Source organism: Amblyomma maculatum, chromosome 6 (assembly GCF_055883805.1).
Source record: "Amblyomma maculatum isolate TAMU_Amacu chromosome 6, ASM5588380v1, whole genome shotgun sequence".
Classification (NCBI taxonomy): Eukaryota; Metazoa; Arthropoda; class Arachnida; order Ixodida; family Ixodidae; genus Amblyomma; species Amblyomma maculatum.
Window position 1 is genome coordinate 25,375,749 of NC_139349.1, and position 23,854 is coordinate 25,399,602.

The 23,854-nt window shown below is 44.2% G+C and overlaps 1 protein-coding gene across 1 annotated transcript in view; it reads right to left on the reverse strand.

The window, feature by feature from the left end:
- LOC146185285 (ceramide synthase 1-like) overlaps window positions 1-23,854 on the reverse strand; it is a 50,269-nt gene that overhangs the window by 10,590 nt on the left and 15,825 nt on the right. Inside the window, exons 3-6 of the mRNA XM_084606232.1 lie at window positions 14,851-15,031; window positions 13,153-13,314; window positions 10,845-10,992; window positions 442-566 (exon numbers count right to left, since the gene is read on the reverse strand). Coding sequence (XP_084462358.1) covers window positions 442-566; window positions 10,845-10,992; window positions 13,153-13,314; window positions 14,851-15,031 — 616 coding nt within the window. The remainder of the gene's footprint in view (window positions 1-441; window positions 567-10,844; window positions 10,993-13,152; window positions 13,315-14,850; window positions 15,032-23,854) is intronic.

Sequence of the window (23,854 nt, forward strand, 5' to 3'; positions counted from 1 at the left end):
GCTGCCTGCAAGGCCTTCCATTCACTTTGGCTGAGCACCTGAGTCCCCCCTGCTGACAGAATGTCTGTCACGACAGCCCACTAGGCAGCCTGCGATAACCAGCACACTTCAGTCTCTTCACCTTCCTACGAGGGGAAAAACCAGTTCCACAATACACGTAGCAATCTTTGCGTGATTTTGCCTGGCACACCGCCCTAGGTATGAAAAAATCTGCTTCGCAGAACAACAATGGCCAGGCAGACCAAGAGTTGAGAACAAACAAGAGGGAACCTGGATGGGAACAATGCGGTGAAAACATCATTTTTGATAAAGCACACTTGTAGAAGAAAGGCAAGTGTGCGATGCATCATGTAAAAAGCAAGCCTTCATTTCAGACACACGCCCAAGACAGCTCACCGCAGCTTCAGTCTGATTGCCGAGGAGGAGGGCCCAATTACTCACGCTGCGTGGTTGCCATTGCTGGTAGCAGCTGAGGAGCACAGCTTTTCCGCCACGTCATACTCTCGCGTGTCGTCCAGCTCCTGGATGTCACCCGTCAACACTCGCACCGTGAACAGCACAATCAGCTGCAGAGGACAACAACACAAGAATGTAAATACCTTCTCCAGCCAACACACAAGAAAAAGGCGAGACATCAAGGCGTGAAAAAGATCAGCGGCATTGCTCAGAAAACCAGCCTCTCTTCAGAAATGTTCAAATTGTCAAACCTCAAACCATATTCACGTAAAGACCAACTTTCTTCATTTTTTTCAGTCTGGCAATAGGCAAAGCATTTGGCTACAGCGCTGAGTAATAATAACTGTCCTAATAACAGCAATAAATTACCATCAATCATTAATGATGGGAGAAGCTGGGCACATGCGGAAAAGAAAAGTTTCTTGTGTTAAAGAACAGTGATGTTAACTAATGAAACAGCACAAGGAGACAAACACAGAAAAAGTAAGGGAATAGAAAGAGCACCTCTTCTTTTCCTGTGTTCGTCTCCTTCTCCTTGCGCTGTTTCATTGGTTAGTAAGAACCAACTAGCCCTTCAGCAAGTACTTCTACAAGAGTGATGTGTTCATCATAAGAGATCTGAGCATGTCCCAATGCCACGATAAGCAGAAGCTGGCATCTCTACCTCCGTGATATAACTGGCTGACATCCTTGAGATGGCCCGATATTATTGCAGAATCTCCACTAGAGAAATGCGTAAACCTGAGTGTTGCTGTGTTGTCCACGAGATATGTCAGTGGGATTCCGTGAGCGACAGATACTGCGCCTTTCCTTTCCTGTAAATCAATTATAGAATGCTAGTTAACTGACGGGTTCAATGGAACGCTTGTGTTCGAAATGGCCGGGGCGCGCGATGTACTGTGTGCTGCAGATTCGGCAGCACTCTCGGAATTTTTTAGACTGAAGTTGGTTGCTTACCTCTTTTTATACACTTTCTAACCATTCCCACCCATTTGTGCACGTAAATCATGCCCTTTCCCGCTCGTTCACGTTCAAACATTTCAGATTTCCCGCCAACCGGAAGTTAGGCTACGTCACCCATTTGGGCGTCATTACCCCTCCCAACTATTTCGATGTCTGATTTACTTAATTGGTTCTAATTAATTATCTAATTAACCCATATGCAACAAATTTTTCCCAAACGAGATTTTTTCATCCTCTACTCAACGCAACTATCCTTTTCCTTATAGCTCATTTCATTTGAATGTAACAGTGATGACAAATTCTGGTGACGCGAAACTGCCGACATAGCCATACAATGCTTGCGCATTAAAATAACCTTTTTCATACAGTACGGCTAAGGAATCTATATCTGCCAGTAGGATTGTGCACCTGCTAAAAAACTTCTGTATTGCACAGAGGCATATTTAGTTTTAGGACTCCTCACTTAACATTTATACCAATACAGCAGAACCCCTCTAAAATAATGTCTCACAGACCAGCAAAAATCTTCACCATATCGAAATTTGGCAATATCAAGGCTCCGAGGATGCTGTATAATAATTATGTGGCTACTTACCATACACACGATGTCAATATATAAATATTCAGGAATACCTTTCATCCTGCTCTTATTGTCTTTTTATGTGATAAATGCGGTTGAGCACAGACATAACGAACCCAGATATATTGATTTAGTAGTAGGAGTGTGCAAATGTTCAAAAGTTCGAGTACAAATAAAATGTTTCGTTATTCAATTTGTATTTGAATAACGAAACTCTTATTTGAAATTCTTGAATGTCTCCAAATAAACCAAAAATTTTTTAATTCACCGCGAATTCATCGCACTGCACGCTTCTCCACAGTGCTTGACCACATGAACTATGCAGTGAAGCATCTTCAAACCTCGACAGGACCGTTTTGTGCTTATGGCGGATAAGCAACTCCAGGCTATGATGCGCCAAGCATGACATATATATGGCATTTTCTCTATGGAGGATTAAAAGTCTAAGATATCATAGCTTGCTTAAGAGCACTGTATCTTGTAAGAAACTACAGACGCAGGATATACCAACCAGTGCATTCACTCCTAGATGCAATTTGGGATGGAACAGTACAGTGAAACCTCGTTATAATGAACAATTAAAAAAATCGGAAAATAGTTCGCTCTATCCATAATTCGTAATATAAAATTTCGTAGAAAATACACGCAAGAGCAGCGAAATTCAACCAGAGAAGGCACAGCAACTCGGAGGGTGCCTACTTGGGTCCACCCATTTATTTATGCGCAAAGAACTGCGTTACCGCGGCCTGCTTTTTTGTGTTGATTGCGTTCCGTATCATACCCTGTTCCACAGTTTGCAAACACTCAACAAGGGCAAACCCACTGATCTCAATAGCACTGCAGTGGCGGTGCAGTAAATCCAAAGCAGCAAGCGCTTCTTGTGAAGTCTGAATGTTCTCATCGTCTGCAGGGTCAGCCTGAGCTTCGTCTGCAGGATATTCAGAAACTTCCACAGCGATTTCGACGTCCGTCAGTACAGCCGTGGTCACCGCAATATCGTCGCCGCCTACAAAGTCCTCTCAATCATTGTTGCGGGCATGTCACCAACAAAACACGAAAAATCGTTCCAGGCTCATCGAGCTCGCGGAGCTCTGCTTCTGCTTCGTCGGGATCGTCCCCATCGTCACTTGATGCACAGGCCTCTGCTGGAACAAAACCTACGTACCGAAAGTAGTTGGCAATCGTTTTGCCTTCCACGCTGTTCGATGGCGCTTCAATGCTCCCAGCAAGAAGATCTTTAAGTCCTGCTTCATGAAGCTTCACGAGAAGAGTGTCAATCAGTCACCATTTGTAAACTGCTTTGAAGGCCCTGATTTTATCTTAAGCTTGGTCTTTAACGTCAGTGCTGCTCTCTTTTTCACGTTCACCGCCATCACAGCACTATACGCACACCCGCGCACCACACTCGACACGACGACCGACGCAGCCTCTGCCGAACGCTATGACGGCCACGCCGCGACGCCGCTGCTAACACTAAAAACGCGAAAGACACAAAAACCAAAAAGGCAAAAGCAACCTTCGATCGCGCCGCTGCCGGCACTGCTGAAGCGGCGCTGTCAGCGATTGTGAGATGCGAACAATTTCTTATGGCCTCCCAGATCCCCTCCACGCGCACAAACAGGCGCGCGGGAGTAATCTCGGAGGCCATGGATTTCTTTGGTTGTCAACTCCCAATGCCGTCGTGGCATCTGTGGCGCCGTCAGCACCTGCGAGGTAGTCCTGAACGTTTGCTGCGCCGCACAACACACATGTAGTGCAACAAAGCCTGCCTCCTGCTATTAAAGTGAGGTAGTGCTTGGTGTCGCGAAGTTCATAATATCCGTTTTATGCCGAACCGCGTTCGCTATGGGAAGTTAAAAATACATGTGTTTGACAAAATAATTTCGGAAGAGTTCGATATATTCAATAATTCGTAATATGCGTGTTCGTTATATCAAGGTTTGACTGCGTATGTTCGATGCAAAACTGTGTAAAGTGTTTTTTCGTTAGTTCTTTAATTTCTTTAAAAAAAAAATGCTGTCTTGTCATTAGCTCATCTCCACGCCCTTCACATATTGGTTTCTCTTCCTTTTTGAGTAGAAAATTGTGTGTTGGACGTGTGTGTCCTCCGAGAAGGCGACAAAACATTACTGCAGAAAGCGTTTCTGATGACAGCACAATTTCCATTCCTCTATGACTGGTTTGACCAAGTGTGATCTGGTGTCAACTTTGTTGTTCCAAGAAACTCGTCATTTTTCTGTAAGCTTTTTTTGTACAAATTTTATGACATCTTTGTGTGGTATAGTTTTCTGCTATACCCCTGCCAACATAAGAAGCTGCTTTGAAACCATTAGGATAAGATGCTTCGCTGTTTTTGTATTTTTCTTCTAAGGTCAGAAACTCTTGTACAGTAGAATCTCGATGATACGAATTCAAGGGGGAAAACGCAAAATATTCGTATCATCCCGAATTCGTATGATCCAAAACAAGTCAACTTCCACGTGGGAATGAATTGAAAATGAACCAAACTTTATTATGGCGAACTACTTGCGACCGAAAAAGTCCGTAATGCTTGTCTGCACTTTTTTGCTGTTGATGTCGCGAACAAGCTCTGCCTGAAAGGCATAAAACCGTGCCGCGGTTTCGTCGTTCACGCTGCCGGCACTTACGGTGCGGCGCAGAACGTCCAAAGCGTGAAGAGTATCTGCCATTGACGGCGACTGATCACACTCGTCGTCAGTGTCACCATCGCTGTCGGGCTCATTTTCGCAATCATTCGCTTCGTTGACCAAGTCTTCAATAGACCTCAGCCCACAGGTCGCGACGTTTTCGTCCGCGGTAACGAAGTCCCGAGCCGAAGCTTCAGTTTCCAGATTGTCCCAGCCATCAATCATGAGGTCTTCACCTGGCTCTTGACAATCTCCTGCTAAAGCCGCATCAAGTCTGATGGAAAATCCACACTTTCTAAAACAGTTCGAGATTGTGTCTGAAGTTACACTATTTCACGACATGGCTAGAAAGTGCAAAGCATCTAAGAGACTGATTCGCAAGTTTGCTTCTTTACGGTCAATTTTTGCCAGCAGACGCCTCACTAGAAGTCCTTTGAAATGATGATTCTCATTTCTAATTATCCCAGCGTCCAGTGGCTGAAGACGGCTGGTAGTGTTCGCCGGCAGGAACCTGACTTTCCGTTATTGAATGTTATTTCCTTTGGGTGGGCAGAGCACTGGTCCACGAAAAGCAAACTTTTCCGGTTTCTTGACGCCATTTTCCGATCAAGGCTTGCCAAGAACTCGCGGAAAAAATCTCCAGACATCCACGCCTTTCGGTTACCTTCGTAAAAGACAGGCAAACGCTCCGCCGATCGGAAACACCTCGGTTTCTTCGACTTACCGATGACTGTAAGCTGGAGTTTCTCGGATCCATATGAGTTGCAGAAAAAGAGTACTGTTACTCTCTCCTTGCTTTTCTGGCCACCCTGGCATGCCTGGCCTTTTACGCACAAACTTCTTTCCGGTTGAAAAAGAGGCCCGCCTCGTCGGCATTAAATATGTCGCGTGGCCCGTACTCCGAAATCAGTGCCGGCAGTGTGTTCAGCCACTCATCTACAGCTGACTGGTCCACTTCCTTGCCTTCACCTGAGACGACCCGGTAGACAAGTCCGTGCCGCTCCTTAAACCGGTGTAGCCATACCCCAGATGCTTAGAAATTTTCAATTCCAAGCGAAAGTGCGACAGTGTCAGCTTTTTCACGTAGCACCTTGCCGTCCACGTTGACACCGGCCGCTATCACTTCGCGGAACCAAGCCAGCAGAACCTCTTCCAGCTTGACATGGGTCGCTGTTTTAGCCTGCTTCACGTTCGCACCGAAGTGCTGCACATTCTTCAAGATGGCATCTCGCCGCCCAACAATGGTGCAGAGTGTCGACGGTGCCAACCCTAGCTCTTTTGCTAAGTCGACACGCTTCTTCTCAGGGTTTTCGTCAACCCTCTTCAGCACTTCAAGCTTTTCCTTAAAAGAAAGGGCTTTACGCTTCCGCGACATTTCGGCAGCAGTGAACGCTTGCGTCTTTCTAACGTTTGGGCACTTCACGTCACAGCGAACGCCAGAAAGGAGTGGCGAACGGAGAACTACCAAGGTGAACTACTGCAGGACCAGCCAGCGTCACAGGCCTCCTGGGAACAGCTGGCGAGACAACTTTTCGATAGACCAATGAGCTGCCAGCGAATGAGTGACGTACACGACTGGGCACATGCCTCGCCTTGGCCATCCTTGTCTAGTGCTCGTCGGTTTGCTACGAAAGGGAGGTGGGGGTAGGGTGGCTAGTGGGGTGAGGGGGGTTGGAGAAGAGAAGCAGCAGCCGCAGTGGGTACCCTCTCCCCCTGTGAGCTCTTGCGCTGAGCTGCTCGGTGGCTTTGTGCGTTTGTACGTTTGTTCGTATGTATCATTCGCGGCGGGGGGGGAGGGGGAGGGGAGGAGTTAGCAGCGGCCGCGTCTGTTATGTTACCCTCTTGAGGCCAGCCGCGCCGGCCCGCTCGCATGCGTGACTGGTTTGCACGTTCGTATCAACCGTGGCAGGTTCAGAAATTCTTCGAATCTTAACGTATTCTGTACAACGTAGTCCGTTCAAAGCATTCTTAAAATTCGTATCATCCCGAAATTCGTACCAGCAGTAATCGTATCATCGAGATTCTACTGTAATATGTGTGTTAGTGTCATGTTCACGTTTTTGTGAAAGTGCGTTAAGTGTAAGGTCACATACAGGGGGAAAACTGTACCAAGGTGGCAGTGAGTCAGGACTAAGGGCAATATTGGGAAATGTATCCATAGGCACCGGTTAAAAGACGCAAACCTGAATTATGTACTGGGTCCAATTGTTTCAGATACGAAGGCCTTGCTGACCCGTATATACTATGCAGCCATAATATAGGCAAGAGCAGATGACAAAATGCTAGACGTATAAAAGACATGTCCAGTCAGACCCCCCGTTTTTGCTTGAGAAGTACATTGACAGATGTGGAAGAAATATATGGCAGCACAGAGACAACAGGACGAGACAACAAGGACGGCGCTAAACACTGACACCGCTATGCACGAAACGGTGGCACATGGATCGGACACAGTGCACATGGAAAAAGAGCCCTTTGTACTAGAAATAAACTTGATTAACGTGTTAAATTGGCCGCGTTGGTACATGTCTTTTTAACACATTAATCTAATGTGAAATTTTTGTTTTTTGAGGGCATTTATGAAAAAGAGAAGGAAAGAGAGCTTTCGGTCAAAAGTTAAACCTAGAAACTTGACTTCGTGTTTTACTGGTATAGCGTGATTTCAGGTAGGGGCCAGTGTGCAGTCCTCATCCAAGAGAAAAGAGAACAGCTACCAATTTTTGCATAGAAAACCTGAAACCACTTCTATCTGACCATGCCGGCAGCTTATTTACCATTGGCTGAATCTGGATCTCACATGTTGCTATGTTAGATGATGTACAAGCAGTTTGCAAGTCATCTGCGTAAATAGAGTACATAATAGACTTCGGTACTATTTTTTCTATAGAGCTCCTTTTTACTATTAAATTGTGGTACTTAAAATGCACCCTTGAGGCACACCATTTTCTTGAGTAAAGTTTTTAAAAAGGGCAGAGAAGATGTACCTGAAATGAGCGACTAGAAAGAAAGTCGCTCAGAGATTTTAGCATTCTGTCACGAATTCCAAGCTCTCCCAAGTCACGCAAGATCCCGAATTTTCACTTGGCGTCATAGGCTTTTTCGATATCATAAAAGACAGTAAGACTTATGTATAAATGTTTCTCAAACTGTATTTTCAAGGTGACGAGGTGATGAATAATGGAACATGTTTTCTTGTAACCACACTGGCGAATGGTAAGTAGCTGAAGCAATGAAGTTCCGCGGCGTGGTTTGGTCAACATGACGGATGGTGAGGATGTTGGTGAGGAGGCAAATGATCACTTCCATGTGGGCTGTCGAGGAGTTCCATTTAAGATCAGTAAAAACAGACAGCTAACTAAAAGGTTAATCCAGGCCGCTCATTTTTCCACTGCTCGGGGAGCAGTATGTATGTTTGCCTGCATTTTAAGGAAGATGTCATTAATGAGAATAAAATTTTCCAAAGTATGTCCACTAGTGTGTTTGTTGATTTCTCCAAAAGGAAGAGAGAGCATTAAAATCCTCAAATAGAAGAAATGGCTCTGGTAGTTTTGATAATAGAATGCTTCGAAATGATGAAATGTGAATGGCAAGTGTGGATTCAACTTAAATAAAGCATATACAGTAGTTGTTTTGAAGTGAAAAGTGACAGTAACAGCTGCAAATTTAGTCTTGAGGTAAATTTCTTGAGTTGCAATACTGCTCTCAACTACGATTGCAGCATCTGTAGAAGGCCTGCTTCGGTGCCCTCAATCAAAGCGAAACATTTTACAATTTCTTAAGATGTTTCTTTTGTGTAGCGGTCCTAGTGGTGTCTCCTGTAGGCATATAAACTACAGTAGAAAGTGAATTAAAGGGCCGCTGTCCAGGGAAGGCCCTTTTAAGAAAAGGAGCCCAGTGTTTCGATCAGGTACCGGAGGTAGTCTGTGCAAAATTCTACAGCGACACGCGCGCCGCAAAGCATCGAAAATACAATTCAAAGCTCCCTCATGATCTCCTTTGAGAAGCCAGCTGCACCGCTTCCTGCGTTGGCCCGACGGGCCCCGATAATGACGTACGTACCGGGAACGACGTCCATTGGTCCATCTCGCTGACTGACGGGAAAAGGATGGGTGTCTACCGCTCGCAGCGCGCTTTTCCCTCGCTACGGCCAGACTGAATCCAGCGGCGCGCGCTCCCTCGACCGTTTTTTTTTTTCGCGCTCGCGGAGAGCCACGCCCCACCTCCCGCCAAACGCGGAGGAGGAAGGGGAATTTGTATTGCGGAGGCTAGACGACCTCGGGCAGGAGAGTGAAAAACCTTTGCGAGGGAACGGAAGGAGAGAGGCAGGATAGAATCGGGTGATTGCGGGGGCTGTAACTGCGTTATTAGTTACTCTTTTCAAAAACATTTTGCGGCCTTGCGTTCCAGGGGCGAAGTCTCACAGTCACCGGGGAAGAAAATATTTTCGACCGGAGGGTGGACAGTGGGCCTTTAAGACATTTGTTACATTGCTATAGTTACTTAAATGTCCTCAAACTTCCAATTCCTTAGGAATGCCATTTCCTAAAGAATGTTGTGGGCAGGGTTAAAAACCTTAGGTTTGTGGGTCTTTTGGACCTGCTATTGAAATTTTATGACGGTTTGTTTAGTGGCAGAACACGATTTCATGCTTTTCATTGTTTTCTTTTACTATGATGGCAATCATTTCTTTTTCTTGCTTCCGTATGGGGCATATGTGTGAGTATGAAGGATGACTACCGTATTTACTTGCATATAGGTCGACCACGAATATAGGTCGACCTGTGTGTGTGTATTTACTGCAAACATACATAAGTATAGTACCAGTGTAGCCGGCGCTGCTTTAATGGCGAGCGCGACCATAGAACTCCATTGTGTCGCGACTGTTGCTCGCTTTGGTCACAAATATACGTCGACAGCTAATTATGAATAACGTTTCTGAAAAAAGACAAAGGAGGTCGACCTATATGCGAATAAATACGGTAGTTGACACTGAGGTGTAGTTGAACTTCGCAGTTCGCAGGGTAGTGTTCGTGGGAAGCGCACTTAGCACATGTCAGTTAGCCACGGCAGCTCTGGGAGCTATGGCCATACTGTTGACACTTGCAGGATATATAGGCTCAGGATGTATAGTCTGACCTGGAGCTTTATGTATGTTACTTCTATTGATTCCAGGAGTATGCTTGACGCAAATGTCAATACAATGTGCTTTAAGGGTAGTTCCTTGTTGCCTCGCCTTATTTTTATCCTGTACACATTTGTGATGTTTTGATCCTTCAAGCAATCTAGAAGTTCTTCTTCGGCTAAACGTTTAAGGTCTTCATCAGAACTACTCCAAACATGGTGCTCAAGGAACTGTGTGCATCATCATCATCAGCCTGACTATACCCACTGCAGGGCAAAGGCCTCTCCCATACTTCTCCAATTAATCCGGTCCTGTGCTAGCTACATCCACTTAACCCCTGCAAACTTCTTAACCTCATCCGCCAACCTGAATTTCTGCTGCCCCCTGATACGCTTTTGCTTCCTTTGGTATCCAATTAGGTACCCTTTTTGATCGTCGGTTATTCTCTCTTCACACTACATGTCCTGCCCATGCCCCTTCTTGATTTCCACTAGAACGTCATTAACTTGAGTTATTTCTCTGACCCACTCTGCATGCTTCCTGTCTCTTAATGTTAAACCTACCATTTTTCGTTCCATAGCCCTCTGCGTTGTGCTCAGCTTAAGCAGAACCCTTTTTTTCAGCCTCTACGTTTCAGCCCCATAGGCGAGTACAGGTAAGACGCAACTATTGTATACTTTCCTCTTAGGTGATACCAGTAAGATGATAGTCATGATCTGCGAGTGCCCTCCCTAAAATTACAGTTCAATGCAAAAGCTCCCGACTACTACTCATGCTAACATACGTGACACCAATAGAATTCGGTCAGCATGCGGTTGTATAATCAGTTCCTGCGACGTGACGGCTGTTCTGCCGTCCACACATAATGACCAATTCATCAACAACAGTGACTCCACTGTGGTTCACGATTCCCGGCATCGAAATGACCAAAGGCGTCCAAGAAGGTGCACGCAAGTAGCACTGCTCATCATATCCCAAGCGAAAGTGAATGAGGCACGGTGGCTGACACTTTTAAGTTTATGTTGCTATACGCAAAATACCCTGAAATCGATGGAGGGGGCAGCTGAGGACGCACCAGAAACCAATAGAGGTTCATGATCAGGAGCAAGGAGAGCAGGCTCAGGAAAAGCAAGTAGTGGGCCGGGAACACCTGCTTCACGAACAGGCCCGTGCTGGCCGCGTACATCACCTTGCGGGGGTAGTAGTGCAGCCGCATCAGAAACCTGCAGGACAAACCGGTTCACACGTTCAATTCCCTTCCCCTTTCTTTCAACAGCGACCCTGAGGCCTCTAAGCCTCTTCACGGGGCTGGAGAAGACCCAAACTAACCTAAAGCCAAGTTGTTTTTGAGCAACCAAAAGAATAAACAAAGCAGTGTCCCACTTTGAAATGATCCGGCCCTTAAATAAAAAGCTGTAATCATTGCCAATTTCGTGAGAGAAACTTGCTTGCCAATAACTATTACTTGCAGTTCCGTAAAATGATGCAGTTGGCAAATGTTGTCGAGGAATCAATGCTCTTTAGAGCAGAGAAACATCGACTAAAGTGGCACATAAATAGGTAACGGAATCCCTCTCTAAGTGACAGCGTGAACGATCCCCACCTCTCCAGAGGATATGGGCGGAGAGTTGCCTAGCCAGTGAATACCGCCGCGAGAGTGCCATGTGTTTTGCGGCACTTGCAAGGGTCGCCATGAGTGGCGCTCCGGACTCTCACGAATTGTGTCCATGTGCACGAAGGAAACGTGTGACGGAGTCAGAGCAGATAACCACTTCTGGCCCTTTGCACGTCGCCCTGCTCCAGTCTTTCGTTTTGATTCAGGTTTGACATTTATTCTGCATGTCCTTTCTCTTTTGTACAACTTTGTTTATTTCATTTTGCACCCTTTCTTTCTCTGAACTTTGTTTTCCTTACAATGTTTTGCAGTTTAGCAAATAAAACATTATCTACTTATCTGTCCTAACCGGCCATCCTTAAAACAGCGAGATGCACTGTATTTGACAGCAGGTAACGGTCTTACCATGCCTCAGCCAAACTCGGTGCGTTGTCATGTCACGTCACGTGGTCTTTTTTTCCTTCATCGACCATTTCGTCATTTTGACGTCGTGACCAAACCTTAGAGCACGGACTGGAAATTAACGTTGCTTGAAATGGCAAAATATTGAGAACGTTCAGCTCAAATTTCTTTGCCAGTCAACGGGCTGCCCGAGATTTTGTCATCGAACAAACGCTATATTTTTTGGCATCGCAGCAGTTCCATGAGTAGCGCTAAGTCTCACCCAAACTGCACATATGTATATCTGCACGAATTTAGCCTAATGTAAAAGGCTGGATCGTGCCTAGCAGCTGCTTCCGCCATTAGCCATGCTAACCGCAAGGTTTTCACAAACAGTCTACTCTTGCCGTATTGGTTACTCTTGCTGTGCTGCTGTCTCCATATTTTGACAATAACTTCCCACTGGCAGCAAACAAAACTTGTAAATATGTGACCAACTTCTGCTGAGCGAGTGGTGGTGGCATGTACACTTCGCTTTTATGCAATCTTGTGGCCGATAAAAAGTTACTTTTCCGTAAAAAAAAATGCATATCTGCTATCGCATGAACCTGACCTATTAATCTAGCCTTAATTAGTCTCTTTAATAGCCTGGCCAAACAATGCATCTTTTCAGCGAGTGATTGTTATTGTGCAGCTGCAAGCAAAGGCACTTCTCACTCTTCTTCCACAGTCACCACTCCTCATCCCTCGCTATTTCACACCGTGACCAACTGGAGGACTCTCGGTTCCACATTCGGTTCGTGTCCATCCATTAAAAATACGCTTTTCTCTTCTCGAGTCAAGCCTTTTGCCTCTTGAGCAGGTTTCTTAACATATACCAGGTTAAACTTCAATTCCGCATGAGAATGCGCCTTCTAAACAAATTCTGCAGCTACAGATCATCCACAACGTACAGAAGTTTTACTTCGCATTCGTAACCTGCTGACTGTATAAGACTAAATTACAGCACTTTTTTTTCCAAACCTGCTAGACACTACATTTGGAGAGAAAAAGGGAGCAAGAGATGAGACATCTGCGAGCACCAAAACAAAGAAACAAACAAACAAAAAAATGGAATGAAAGACTAAAAGCGATAAAGAAAACTGTGCCTATGAGCAAGCAGTGAAACTTCTCGACCTCAAGAATCAAAGCATCACAGGTACAGCAAGGTCACACTAGTTAAATGCTACTAATTTTTCTCTTTCATAAGTCGGCGGAAGAGATGTGTGAACTATTGTAGTATTTACTCTAGTAACACATAGGAAAGTAGAGAATAAAGACACTTGTGAAACCTGTTCACAGATGAAGGCAGCTAGAAGAGGAGTGGAGGAGGAGAGTGCACCCTCACCACGTAATGGCAAAGCAGGCAAAGGCAGCAGTGGCCATGTGGTCGTGCACGGGATGCCGGCGTCCCGCCCGCACCTTGAGGTACACATTGAGCTTGGAGAACTCGAGCAGCACGTCGGAAAAGTCGTGCAACACCAGCACAAGGACGCCTATGTTATGGCACCTGCACAGTATAACCACCATCACTGGCCCGGTCACACAAACAACCAGAAAGACGCGAGTGCAGAAGTAAAAAGCCCAACAACTCCGCTCAAGTACAGTTTACACAGTCAGCCAGCGTTTTGGAGATGCCCGCAGAATGGGCGTGCTCAAAAGGGCGTGGCCTAACGTGGCCATGTTTTATGGCTCATGGGGTCTGAAGTCAATGAGCGACAATACAGTGCAAGGAAGCAAATACTAGTTCCAATTACCTGGAACTATGCATCAAGTACTCATGGTGCACACATAATGCTTAATGGGGTTCAGTTTTCGCAAGGTTTCGTTTTTTGAACCCAGCCTTTTCCAGAACTCTCAACAAATCAGCAAACTTTACATGTTTTTTCGAAAACTTTCTGACAGAGTCTATCATCCAATTTTACTCAAAGAAAGCAGTTTTTAATTATAACTTCAAATACAAATTTAGCATAACATGTCAAAAGTATTACTGTACTTAGCACTTAAAGTCAGGGGGGTGGGGGGTCTGACACCCACTCCAATACTGACAAGGGGTCTGAGATCCTCCTCACAATAATGTAGGGTTGGCCTTAATCTGAAACAAGAAAGCATTTTGTTTTTCTAGACAGTGATGGCTGGAAACTTTATTCTCTATTGTTTTGAAAATTTCAGTGTGCTTTTCAGCAAGATTCATTGCATGTTTTCAAAATACGAAACAAAAAATTAAAAAAAAATGTTGGCAGAGCTACGCACAGCCTGGAAGGAAAGGGGGAACGCGCGCCCTTACAACATTAGTGAGCCCCAAGACTGCGAAGCAACAATCAGAAACACAAAACAAAGTCTCCGCTCGGCAGTCTTCACGGGTAAACAAAGCTTCTAGCTTCCACAAATCTACAAAACGGGTTAGAATCTTTTTTTCCTGCCTCCTACGCTACATTAGTGATCTGCGTAATTCACACGTTTTCTTTTTTCTTTCTGTACCCAATCAGTTTTCTGTCATTTCTTCATTCACTATCCCAGCGCGACCGAAATCCTAATAGTAGTTTCGCCAGTAATATAGCATAAATTAGAATTACCGACGTTTCGTACCACTGCGAGGTGTTTTACTCAAACAACCGTCAAACAGACTAGAAAAGCATGCATGAACCACTTCATTGTTTCAGGTTTGTGCCATAAACTGAGTAAAAACCACCTTTGAAAATTTCTTCCCTTTGTATAAACCTCTCACAAACACAGCCCAAACAAACAAAAAAAGATGTTTATAAAATTATTTCCCCCTTCTGTATTAAATTACACATAAACGAGGCTGCAGGACACTTCGTCTCTCCCTCTATTTTCCTTTCGAACAGTGCTTGAATCGCTAGAGACAGACGTTATGGTCTGATTGTACCTAAACTGACCAGTGATTCTATCTGACAAACAGCGTGAGAGGTTTAAAAGAAAACTGAAGCAATGAAAATAGACTAACCATGCAATGTAATTATAACAGGTCACATGAGCGCCTCATGCTTTACAAGCAAAAAAAGAAAGGCTGAAGAATGAGTACCTAAAGGCATAAGACATGCCCAAAAGCACCAGCGTTAAGCTGTGATGACCTAGCATGACAGCAGAGTCCTTGCGCCACAGGTCTTGATACACCACTGCGTACATCCCGTGCACATAGTAGCTTGATTGCACCGCATAGATCCACCAGATGTCTGAAGGGACAGCTGCATCAGGAGACCAGCCTGCAAGAGACAACCTCACCTTAATGGCGTAACCTTCAACCAAGACACTACAAGGCTAATGCTAGTGGTGCATGTCTGCCCATCTCGATGCCCTGCGCTGCGTCATAACTAGTACAAAAGTGCCTTCATGTCTAACCAGCATTAGCTCAACTAAAACCACTATGCTTCACATCTATATATCTAATATAGTGGCCTCTTTATATGTATCCTTTCCAGAGGTGGGCAACCTCATGAGGTTTCGACCTCATGAGGTCAACCTCAACCTCAAAACGACCTCAACCTCATGGAGTGAGGTGAGGTCGGCAGCACCTGAAATATTTTTGAGTGAGGTCAGCAAATGAGACCTCAACCTCATGCGTGAGTTTGAGGTTGAGTGAGGTCGTAACTCAGTGAGGTCGGCTTGTGAGGTCGAAAATATTGTTTCCCACAGCGATAAAATAGCCGGCAAAACACCTTTCATAATGCCTGTCATGTACACTATTTTGGCTACCAATGCGCACGTAACGAACAGTTTGCGTCTGTGTGTTTGCGTTCGACACGAAAAAAAAAGAGGGGGGGGGGCTTAAAGTGCAGCGCGGCAAACAAGTGGGGTCGGACGACGGCTGCAGACTCGAAAGAAGGTGAAACAAGATCCCGCCACCATTCCGAGCGAGTTTGGGAAGTAAAGAAAGTCTGCGCAAACTCGAAGGGTTTCCAGACCTACGTGGGTGTGTCGGCTTCTCGGGGGAAAAAAAAAAGCTAGAATAGTAGAAAAGAGGGAAGCGCAAGATCCAGCAACCAAGGAATTGCTTGGGGAGGATGGCACGAGCGAGGAGGTTTCAGAGAGGCATGTGGAAAGAACAAGGATGCAGAAGAGAAGATAGATAAATGGCTTGACGAACTGTATTTTAGTAAATAAAATCTGCTTTTGCTATTGTATATGGTACGAGTTAAAACGAAAGAAAGCAACAGGACGGTAGTTCGTAGTTGTATAAGTGCAATCCATTATTATTATTATTATTATTATTATTATTATTATTATTATTATTATTATTATTATTATTAGTCACTAGACATTAAATTAACCCGTACATAAAAAGATAAATTTAATGTGCCCTTCTCGAAGAATCATTGAAGAACAGACAGGTGACTGACGACTGCTTGCAGTCATTCCTTTCTCATACCCTACATGAGCTTGCGCCTTTTTCATTTACATGTTTGTTTATCGAGGGCTTCCCCTCCATTTTACAGCTTGCAGCCAAAGTGGCGGGCGCGCCTTTTGTTCGTAAGCTGGCTTCTGTTCTTTCGGCTCCGCAGCCGGTGTCCGATCTCAACTAGCGGACAAAGCGCGGACCCGGGAACCCCTCGGCATTTCTTGGAAAGTAAGCCACTGCATATGCGGGGCCGAGAGTTAGAAGGACAGTGGCAGTGTGGGCGAGAGAGCGAGATGTGTGCGCGGTGCTCGAGCGTGTGAATGCGCGAATGAAGATCTGCGTGTCCTCTTCTCTTTAGTTTTTCAGTACACTTGCACCACCGCTATTTTTCCTCACTTCTTATTTTCGGTTTGTGTGGTCACTTACCAGTGCCCCCTCTGGCGTTTGTGCACCCGCGTTTACTCAGAACCGGCCGCTTTTCTGCGGTACGGCCAATCGTCACCCTTCCCCCGTTCCGCCTAAGAAAAAAAAAATAAAAAAAATCAGGAGATACAATTCCCAGATTCTTCCTCTCGCAACATTCTTTTCTTTTTTTGCTTCTTTAGCTTTTGGTTGTGCGCTATACCTCCGACTGGTTGGTCTAAAGAATATATATATTCCTGTTGGTCTAAAGAATATAAAGACAGGCCCTCCTCGCTTCTCGGAACACTGCGGCGGCTGCGCGGACTTCTGGCGCTTGTCGACCATGCAGGCATCTCATCGTTTCGCAGGAGGGACACGCTAGTCAGTGTTCAAACTCTGCTCTTCCTCCGTGTAGACGCGTTGCCACCCTGCTCACCACCCGCTAGTCTTCCTCTCTTGACGGATATTGTGCAGTCAAAGAAAAACGAAACAACTCCCGTAGCATGGGTTAAGTGTTCGCGCTTCATTCTCCCAGTGGGCATGGTTCTCTCGTCGCGACTAGAAGCTGGTGTCTCAGCCCCACGTTCTCATCGACACCAATCGTTCCTGTAACGTCTGCTTGGAAGTCGCCCTTAAACGGCGTCGGTGAGCCACCTGAAATTGGCAAAAAAAAAAAAAAGGCAGCATCTAAACAACATGCTGTGTTCTTCGCCATTTACCGTGCCAGTCTTTTTCAAGCGAAGACACGCAGCCATGCCGTGGTCGGCGACTTGCTGTAATTTATGACTGAAGTTTCCGCCCTTTCCAGCTGAGGTCTGCCCTTCTTCTTCAAGGTCTATCGCATTGTTGCGTTCGGCGTCGAGGGTGCATGAAATGGTTACGGTTATGGCAGGTGTGGTTATGGCAGATATAGCGAAAAAATCTAAATATACCGACGATGATGTGCGTGCGCGCAGTTGTCGAATTGACAAAGACATCGAAGGCCATTTCCGTTACAATAGCCACGCAAAAGAAACGAAAAGCATTGTAAACTTGGAATGCATTCACTGCGACAAAAAACTGTGTGACAAGGAAACCAGCTTTTGAGCTTCTCTCGGCATCTCAAGGTAATATGCGAATTATCCCTAATCCAACATACTATTTCTTTAACTTACATTAATGATAAAAGGAATGTTTTGGGGCTGTAAATTCACCGTTAGTTATTATAAGTAGAAGGGAGGGTAATCTTTCCAATAATTTGTCACGACGTTTGTTCTATACAGCACAACCCACTCATCAGGATTATCGAAAGTAGCGCAATGTTAAAAGTCAAGCACGCTTTACCTTTTTGTAAATAAGCGTCTCTGCATATCGCAACATTTTTTTCTGTCCGCCTCTTGTGATAAGTCCCACGTCAGAAGTCAATTTAATACAAGAATGTTATGGTACTACAACTTCCATATATAAGTAAGTGGTCGATCTACTTTTTTTTTTTGTAACAGAGACGTAAGACTGAAGAAATATTAGATTGCTTGTGATTTTCTCATCCGATTTGATTTCAAATCGCAGGAAAATGTCTTCACCAAGAAATTATGACTTGCTTGTCATGAGGAAACACTATTTGACGGTCACAGATATGTGCGACGTTTAACTGCAGACCTTCGGGAGCTCGCATCCAGCTGTGCCAAGGACACACAAGCATTACAGCGGGAATTAGGTCAAAAGTCACCATATCAAAACAAATAAAAATAAAATTTGAAGAGTTGAAACTGACCAATTTGAACTGCCGTTATTAGGTCAACTTGCTATGAATCAGTAGCCCCGCTGGCAAATGTTCATTTCAATTTTTTTACTTTACAAGTAAGCCTCATCATATTCAATGTTGTTTAAAATTTATGTCGTCATTCTGGCGTGTCACCGCACAGGACTTGTGCCATGACGTTTTATAGTTAGTGTTCTCAAGTGAAAAACCTTTTTTTTTTTTCTTTTTTGAGGTCGAGCGACCGACCTGAAACTCACAGTTTGAGTTTGAGGTGAGGTTGAGTGAGGTCGATGGTGGCATCAGAAAAATTGAGGTGAGGTCACCTGGTCAAACCTCAACCTCAAAGCGTGAGGTTGAGGTTGAGTGAGGTCCGGAAATTTTTATTGAGGTTGAGGTGAGGTTGCGCTTTTTGAGGTCAAATGCCCACCTCTGATCCTTTCCCGGATCCACAGACCTTGCGTTCCAAAGCATTTGATGTGCTACTGCATTCATAAGCATATCCCCACCAACTTCTTTGCGAATCTCGTCCTCAGTTGATTCAAACCGCTCAAGCCAACAAGGAGACTTAACAGAGTACTGAATTGAACTAGTTGTTAGGGATCTATAATAATTAAATCAGCACAAAAGACGACGGACATCAGAAAAGAGAACACGGGACAAGCGCTGTCCTGTGGTCCCCTCCTGCAGTGCGTCATCTTTTGTGCTGTTTTACTTATTATGAACCAGAAGACTGTTCTGGAGAACACCAAGACTGGCAAGCGAGAGTGGACAAAACCAAAATAATGCTTACGATATGGAATGAGAGTACTTTTGAGGAAATTGTTCAAAGAGCGTCTAATCCCAAAAGTTTGTGACCGCTGAGCTCTGCACATACTAGTAACTGAGGATTACAATGTTCAATGTACAATAATCTCTCTGCAAGTTCTCAATATATAACATCGTAAAAAAAAAGACCAAAAACTGGGACTATTTATTTTTACTTGGTGTAGTGATTGATAAAAAAGCTGGTTTTGCCATTTTGTGCCTGAAAAAAAAAGAAAAAGAAGAGAAAGCAGCACAGCACTGGAAAACAGCACCACTTAATCACTCAAAAACAAAAACACTGGAAAACAGCACCACCTGATCACTTAAAAACAAAAACAAAGTTAAGACCACTGCCTCCCAGTATGTACAGCAATTGATTTTGGCCACTTGTGTCGAGCCTGGGCAAGCAATATACAATGCACAGGCCAAAGCAATAATCATCATAAAAAGAAAATGGCTGTTTGCAGCACGACAATGCATCCTCCCACTATCCACCAAAACACGGAGAGAACTAAGAAAAACTGAGTAAAGAGAGCTCCGATCGGGCATCCTAAGGCAGGGATCTCAAACTCATATCGCTATGCAGGTGCCCCCCCCCCCACTGCAAAAAAAATTTCATCCATTGCAGGTCAGGAGTCAAAAAATAACAAGCGTAGAAAAATAAATAAACTAATAAATAACAATAAAATAAAGTAAATATAAACAAACACCATCTCGTTCCCAGACCACAACCTCCCATTCTTTGCACAAAAAAAAAAAGAGAACAAAATTAACTTGGAGATGAAATAGAGGGCAGGCTGCCTGCCCCTTTGCTCTCTAAGGCAGCTCAATTCAAATTTTCCAACGGCACTGACTCTTTCCATGTCACAAAGAAATGTGCACTGTCTGAGGACAAGATCTTCTAAAGCAGAAGGTAGTAAAGCCGAATGGCAGCAAAGCCAGTTGTTTTGAGGGTTTTAAGACATATACATGCTTGGATTTGTGTAAAATCAAATGCAAGACCAAAGCTGCAAGAATCAGTGTTGCCCAAGGTTACAGACACTGTCTACACAAAATATTGGAATGGTATATAATATAGCAAAAAAATATTTTTTTAGGACCAGAAAAAAGACCTGGGCGCTTTTGCACGAACTTAGCGCAAAATCACTCAGTCAAGCTTTTCAAAAGGTACTAAATGCGAAATGCTAACCAATAAGAGAGCTTGGATAAGCCTGTAAATTGTGCAAAGGTAAGAGACATGCAGCAATGCCTTTTAAGAATTCAAATGACCGTACAGAGTCGTAAGTGAATTCTTCACCAGCTACAACGGATTCGTTACTTTTATGTGCAACAATTTCAACAAGTAAGTACAATCAAAGCGACAGAGTGAACATTACAGGAATAAAGGAATGTGAAGCCTGCTGTGAGCCTGCATGAAGCTCTCAATAATATAAAAATTTATGCTCTCATGTGCCGAGATGATGGCTTCACAGCATTAACAGTCGTAGAAAGTATGATATTGCCATCTGGTGATAAATACTGCAAGAAAAGACCGCAGCCCTTAATTACAACTGGCACAGAAGGTTGCAAGTAATAAAATTCATAATTATGCTTGCACTTCACAGGGGCGTAAATAAAGAAGGAAATCAGAATCTTTTCAGGTGGAAAAAAATGCTGGTTCATGAGATGCACTATAAGAAGTAAAATATCGCTGTTGTATCATATCGTCATAGAATTTCACACCGCCTATGGCAAGCTGGACGTAGGTATGGAGCTAGGCAGCATTTGTGCTAAAGTAGACTGCAAAATAAACGACAAGAAACGACATGCAGGCCATGGGGGATGCCCGGTAAAGCATGACGCATCCTTTTTTTTCTCCGTGCACAGAAGGTGTTGTACACAGAGTACCATTCACACGCACAAGAATTACATCAGACGAACAGGAAGATGCCTGAACGTAACGCTACATCAACATGAAAACTTGTAAAGACAAAGCTCCTTCCTCGAGCCTGGCCCTACACCACAGAAAATGTAAAAGCTACAATTTGCACACTCCTTGCAAGCCCTTGTTCAATGAAGCTTCAATATTGTACAAGCACAGAGAAAAATTAACGAGAGAATTAAAAGAAGCCTATTTTGTTCGCAAGAATGCTTACACGTGCGTAAACATCCCCATCGGTCGTCGTTCATTTGCACAAAATCTCTTATCTTGATGAAGTTGGTTGATGTGAATGTTTTTTTATCAGCAAACATGCACATTTTGTTGCCAGGACATATTGTAATGGGTAATGTACACATATGCATTACACCAATAAATTAAACAGTTGATAGTCAGTGCTTTATCTGTCTACTCCCTTGTCCGTTGCGCTGAGTCTTTTAGAATGTCACACAAACGAGCTCAACTCTTCATCCGATTGCAATGCTGGTAGCGTTCACAAAGTGAAATGTATCAGTCTAGCATGGCACCTTGTTTCCAATATTTCCTTACAGTGCCAACTAACAATTCAGTGCAGTAATTCAAGCGCAAAAAAAAAATTCCCTTGAAAATACGAATGTGACCCTCGTACACTGGAAGAGCGGGGCATCCACGCATGAAAAGAGGAAAAACGACAAAATCAGGTTTCGAAAACACACCACACCAGCCAAACATAGTGCTTTGTTTTCAGAGGTAAGCTCAAAGCAAATCTGGATCCATAACTGCAGGCTGCCTACAAAATGTAATAGCGGTTTGCTCACAAACAGCTGCGTAAGTATCCAGAGAGAAATGAAATGAACTTGTGGGGCATCCTCATGGACATGAGTCCTGATGGCTTTAGTTAAAGTGAAGACAGGCATATTTAATAGGGAAACAGGGGTCCCTGTGACCATAAAAAATTGCAAAAACTAAATCCTTAAGAAACAGCACTATTGAAATCCACATCCCATATTCTGTTTACTTATAAAGGTTTAACTCGCTGGATGAAGCATTACCTCCAGTTCCAATTGATAACTGCAATTTATATCTCACCTCTGTTATTCTTCCCAAGTTTTCTCAAAGATAAAATTATAAATTTTTGGAAGTTTACAACAAGGATATTTCAGCATCTAGAGTAAACAGAGTAATATTTATTGTTTGACTATGCTGCCGAATTATTAAATCATACATTGCTGGCAGCAGATATTTCAATTTATGTTTATAAATTCTTTTGTGCATTTCTAGACTGATTGTTATGCAGTCCTAACAATGAACTTCAAAACTGAGTAAAACAACTAAAGTTAGCTTAACCTGACAAGTACTTCTAACAATGCCTTCCTCTATCTAGCCAAATATTGGTAATAGTTTTGCATTAAGTGCTATTTGCTCTACTATCTTTGCAAACAAAGGAATGTAAGCATGCAATACCCTGGCAAACAACTGGCATGAAAAAGCGATTTAATACTTCAAATCAACTTAATGAATATGACTGCACAGTTGCACTACACCTGGCTCATAAATAATGAAAATGGTTTCAAGACTTTCATTCCCTGAGGGTTGGCATGTGCTGTGTGCTTTTTGCTGGCTGTGATAGAGTTCATAACACTAATATGTATCTATTGTTTGTGCAGCATACCAGGCCAAATAAAGCCTCGGCAGCTGTTAAAATGTTTATTAAAGGTTACTCAACTAATTCTAACACTGCCCAGACAAACATTAAATGCAAGCCACACGATAGCGGTGCTAAAAACCACAAAACAAATGGCAAGAAACAGGAACACGCTCTTTGTAGAACTCAAAAATCATGTCTTGAATTTCTCTACACCAACTAGCCCAGATATACGCTTTGCATCGGTTATCAGATGAAACTTACCTGTGCCTATCTTAACAACGTCCTGCATATCACTAAGAATCTTGGTTGCCTGACTAAATGCTGCATAAATCATTAGGCCTTCTCGCAAGTGTTTTTCTGCAAAGCTAAAGCATTTGAACATCAAGCTTCATCGGCCACTGCTTCAACGTCACAACACGAAAACTTCTTCAGTGTGGCTTCAAATGCTGTGATTGTTGACAAATTTCTCATTTCACAATTAAGGTGGCGGTTCCACGGTCGCCATCTTAGAAGTAGTTCAGATTCTGCCACCAGGCTATGCCACTAATCCATGACTGAGGAATTGAGTACCCAACCACCCAGCCCTCTCGACTTGCGCTGCCTGAAGGCTTTTCTTGTGTTGCTGCGCGGACTTAGAAAAGTTTTTGCGGCTCCACATCAGTGTCCAGGCAGAGAAGGGAAGGACTTTTGTCCCCATCCTGCGCAGCATGGGCTGCCCCATTGAACTCCCCTCTTCACCCCACCGCACCACTACTTCGAACAATACGCGCCCCGCCCCGAAAATGGGACAAGAGCCTTCCCTCTCTTGCCTATACTTCGTCTCACAAGATTTTTGCAGCACAGCGAAAGGCAGAGGCACCCCAGCTGGTCCAACCAGGATCACGCGTACAATAGGCAATTGTGCTCCTAAGCGCCTCTCGCCCCCCCCCCCCCCCCAAATTGGCGGGGGTGACAGTAGGAGCAATTGAAAGGGCTCCTCTGCCTTTCGCAGTGCTGCAGATATCTTGTGAGACGAAGTATAGTTTCCGAACCCGATTCGATTGCTCCCACCCGCCGAGCGTGAGGGGGTTGGACTGGACTGCAGTAGGCTAGCTTGACTGAACACAAATAAAACAGGGTGTCAACATGATTGCACAGTGCAATCTTAGTACGAGTGAAAAGGAAAAGCGAATGGCAATATTTCTCCAGACTTCGTCAA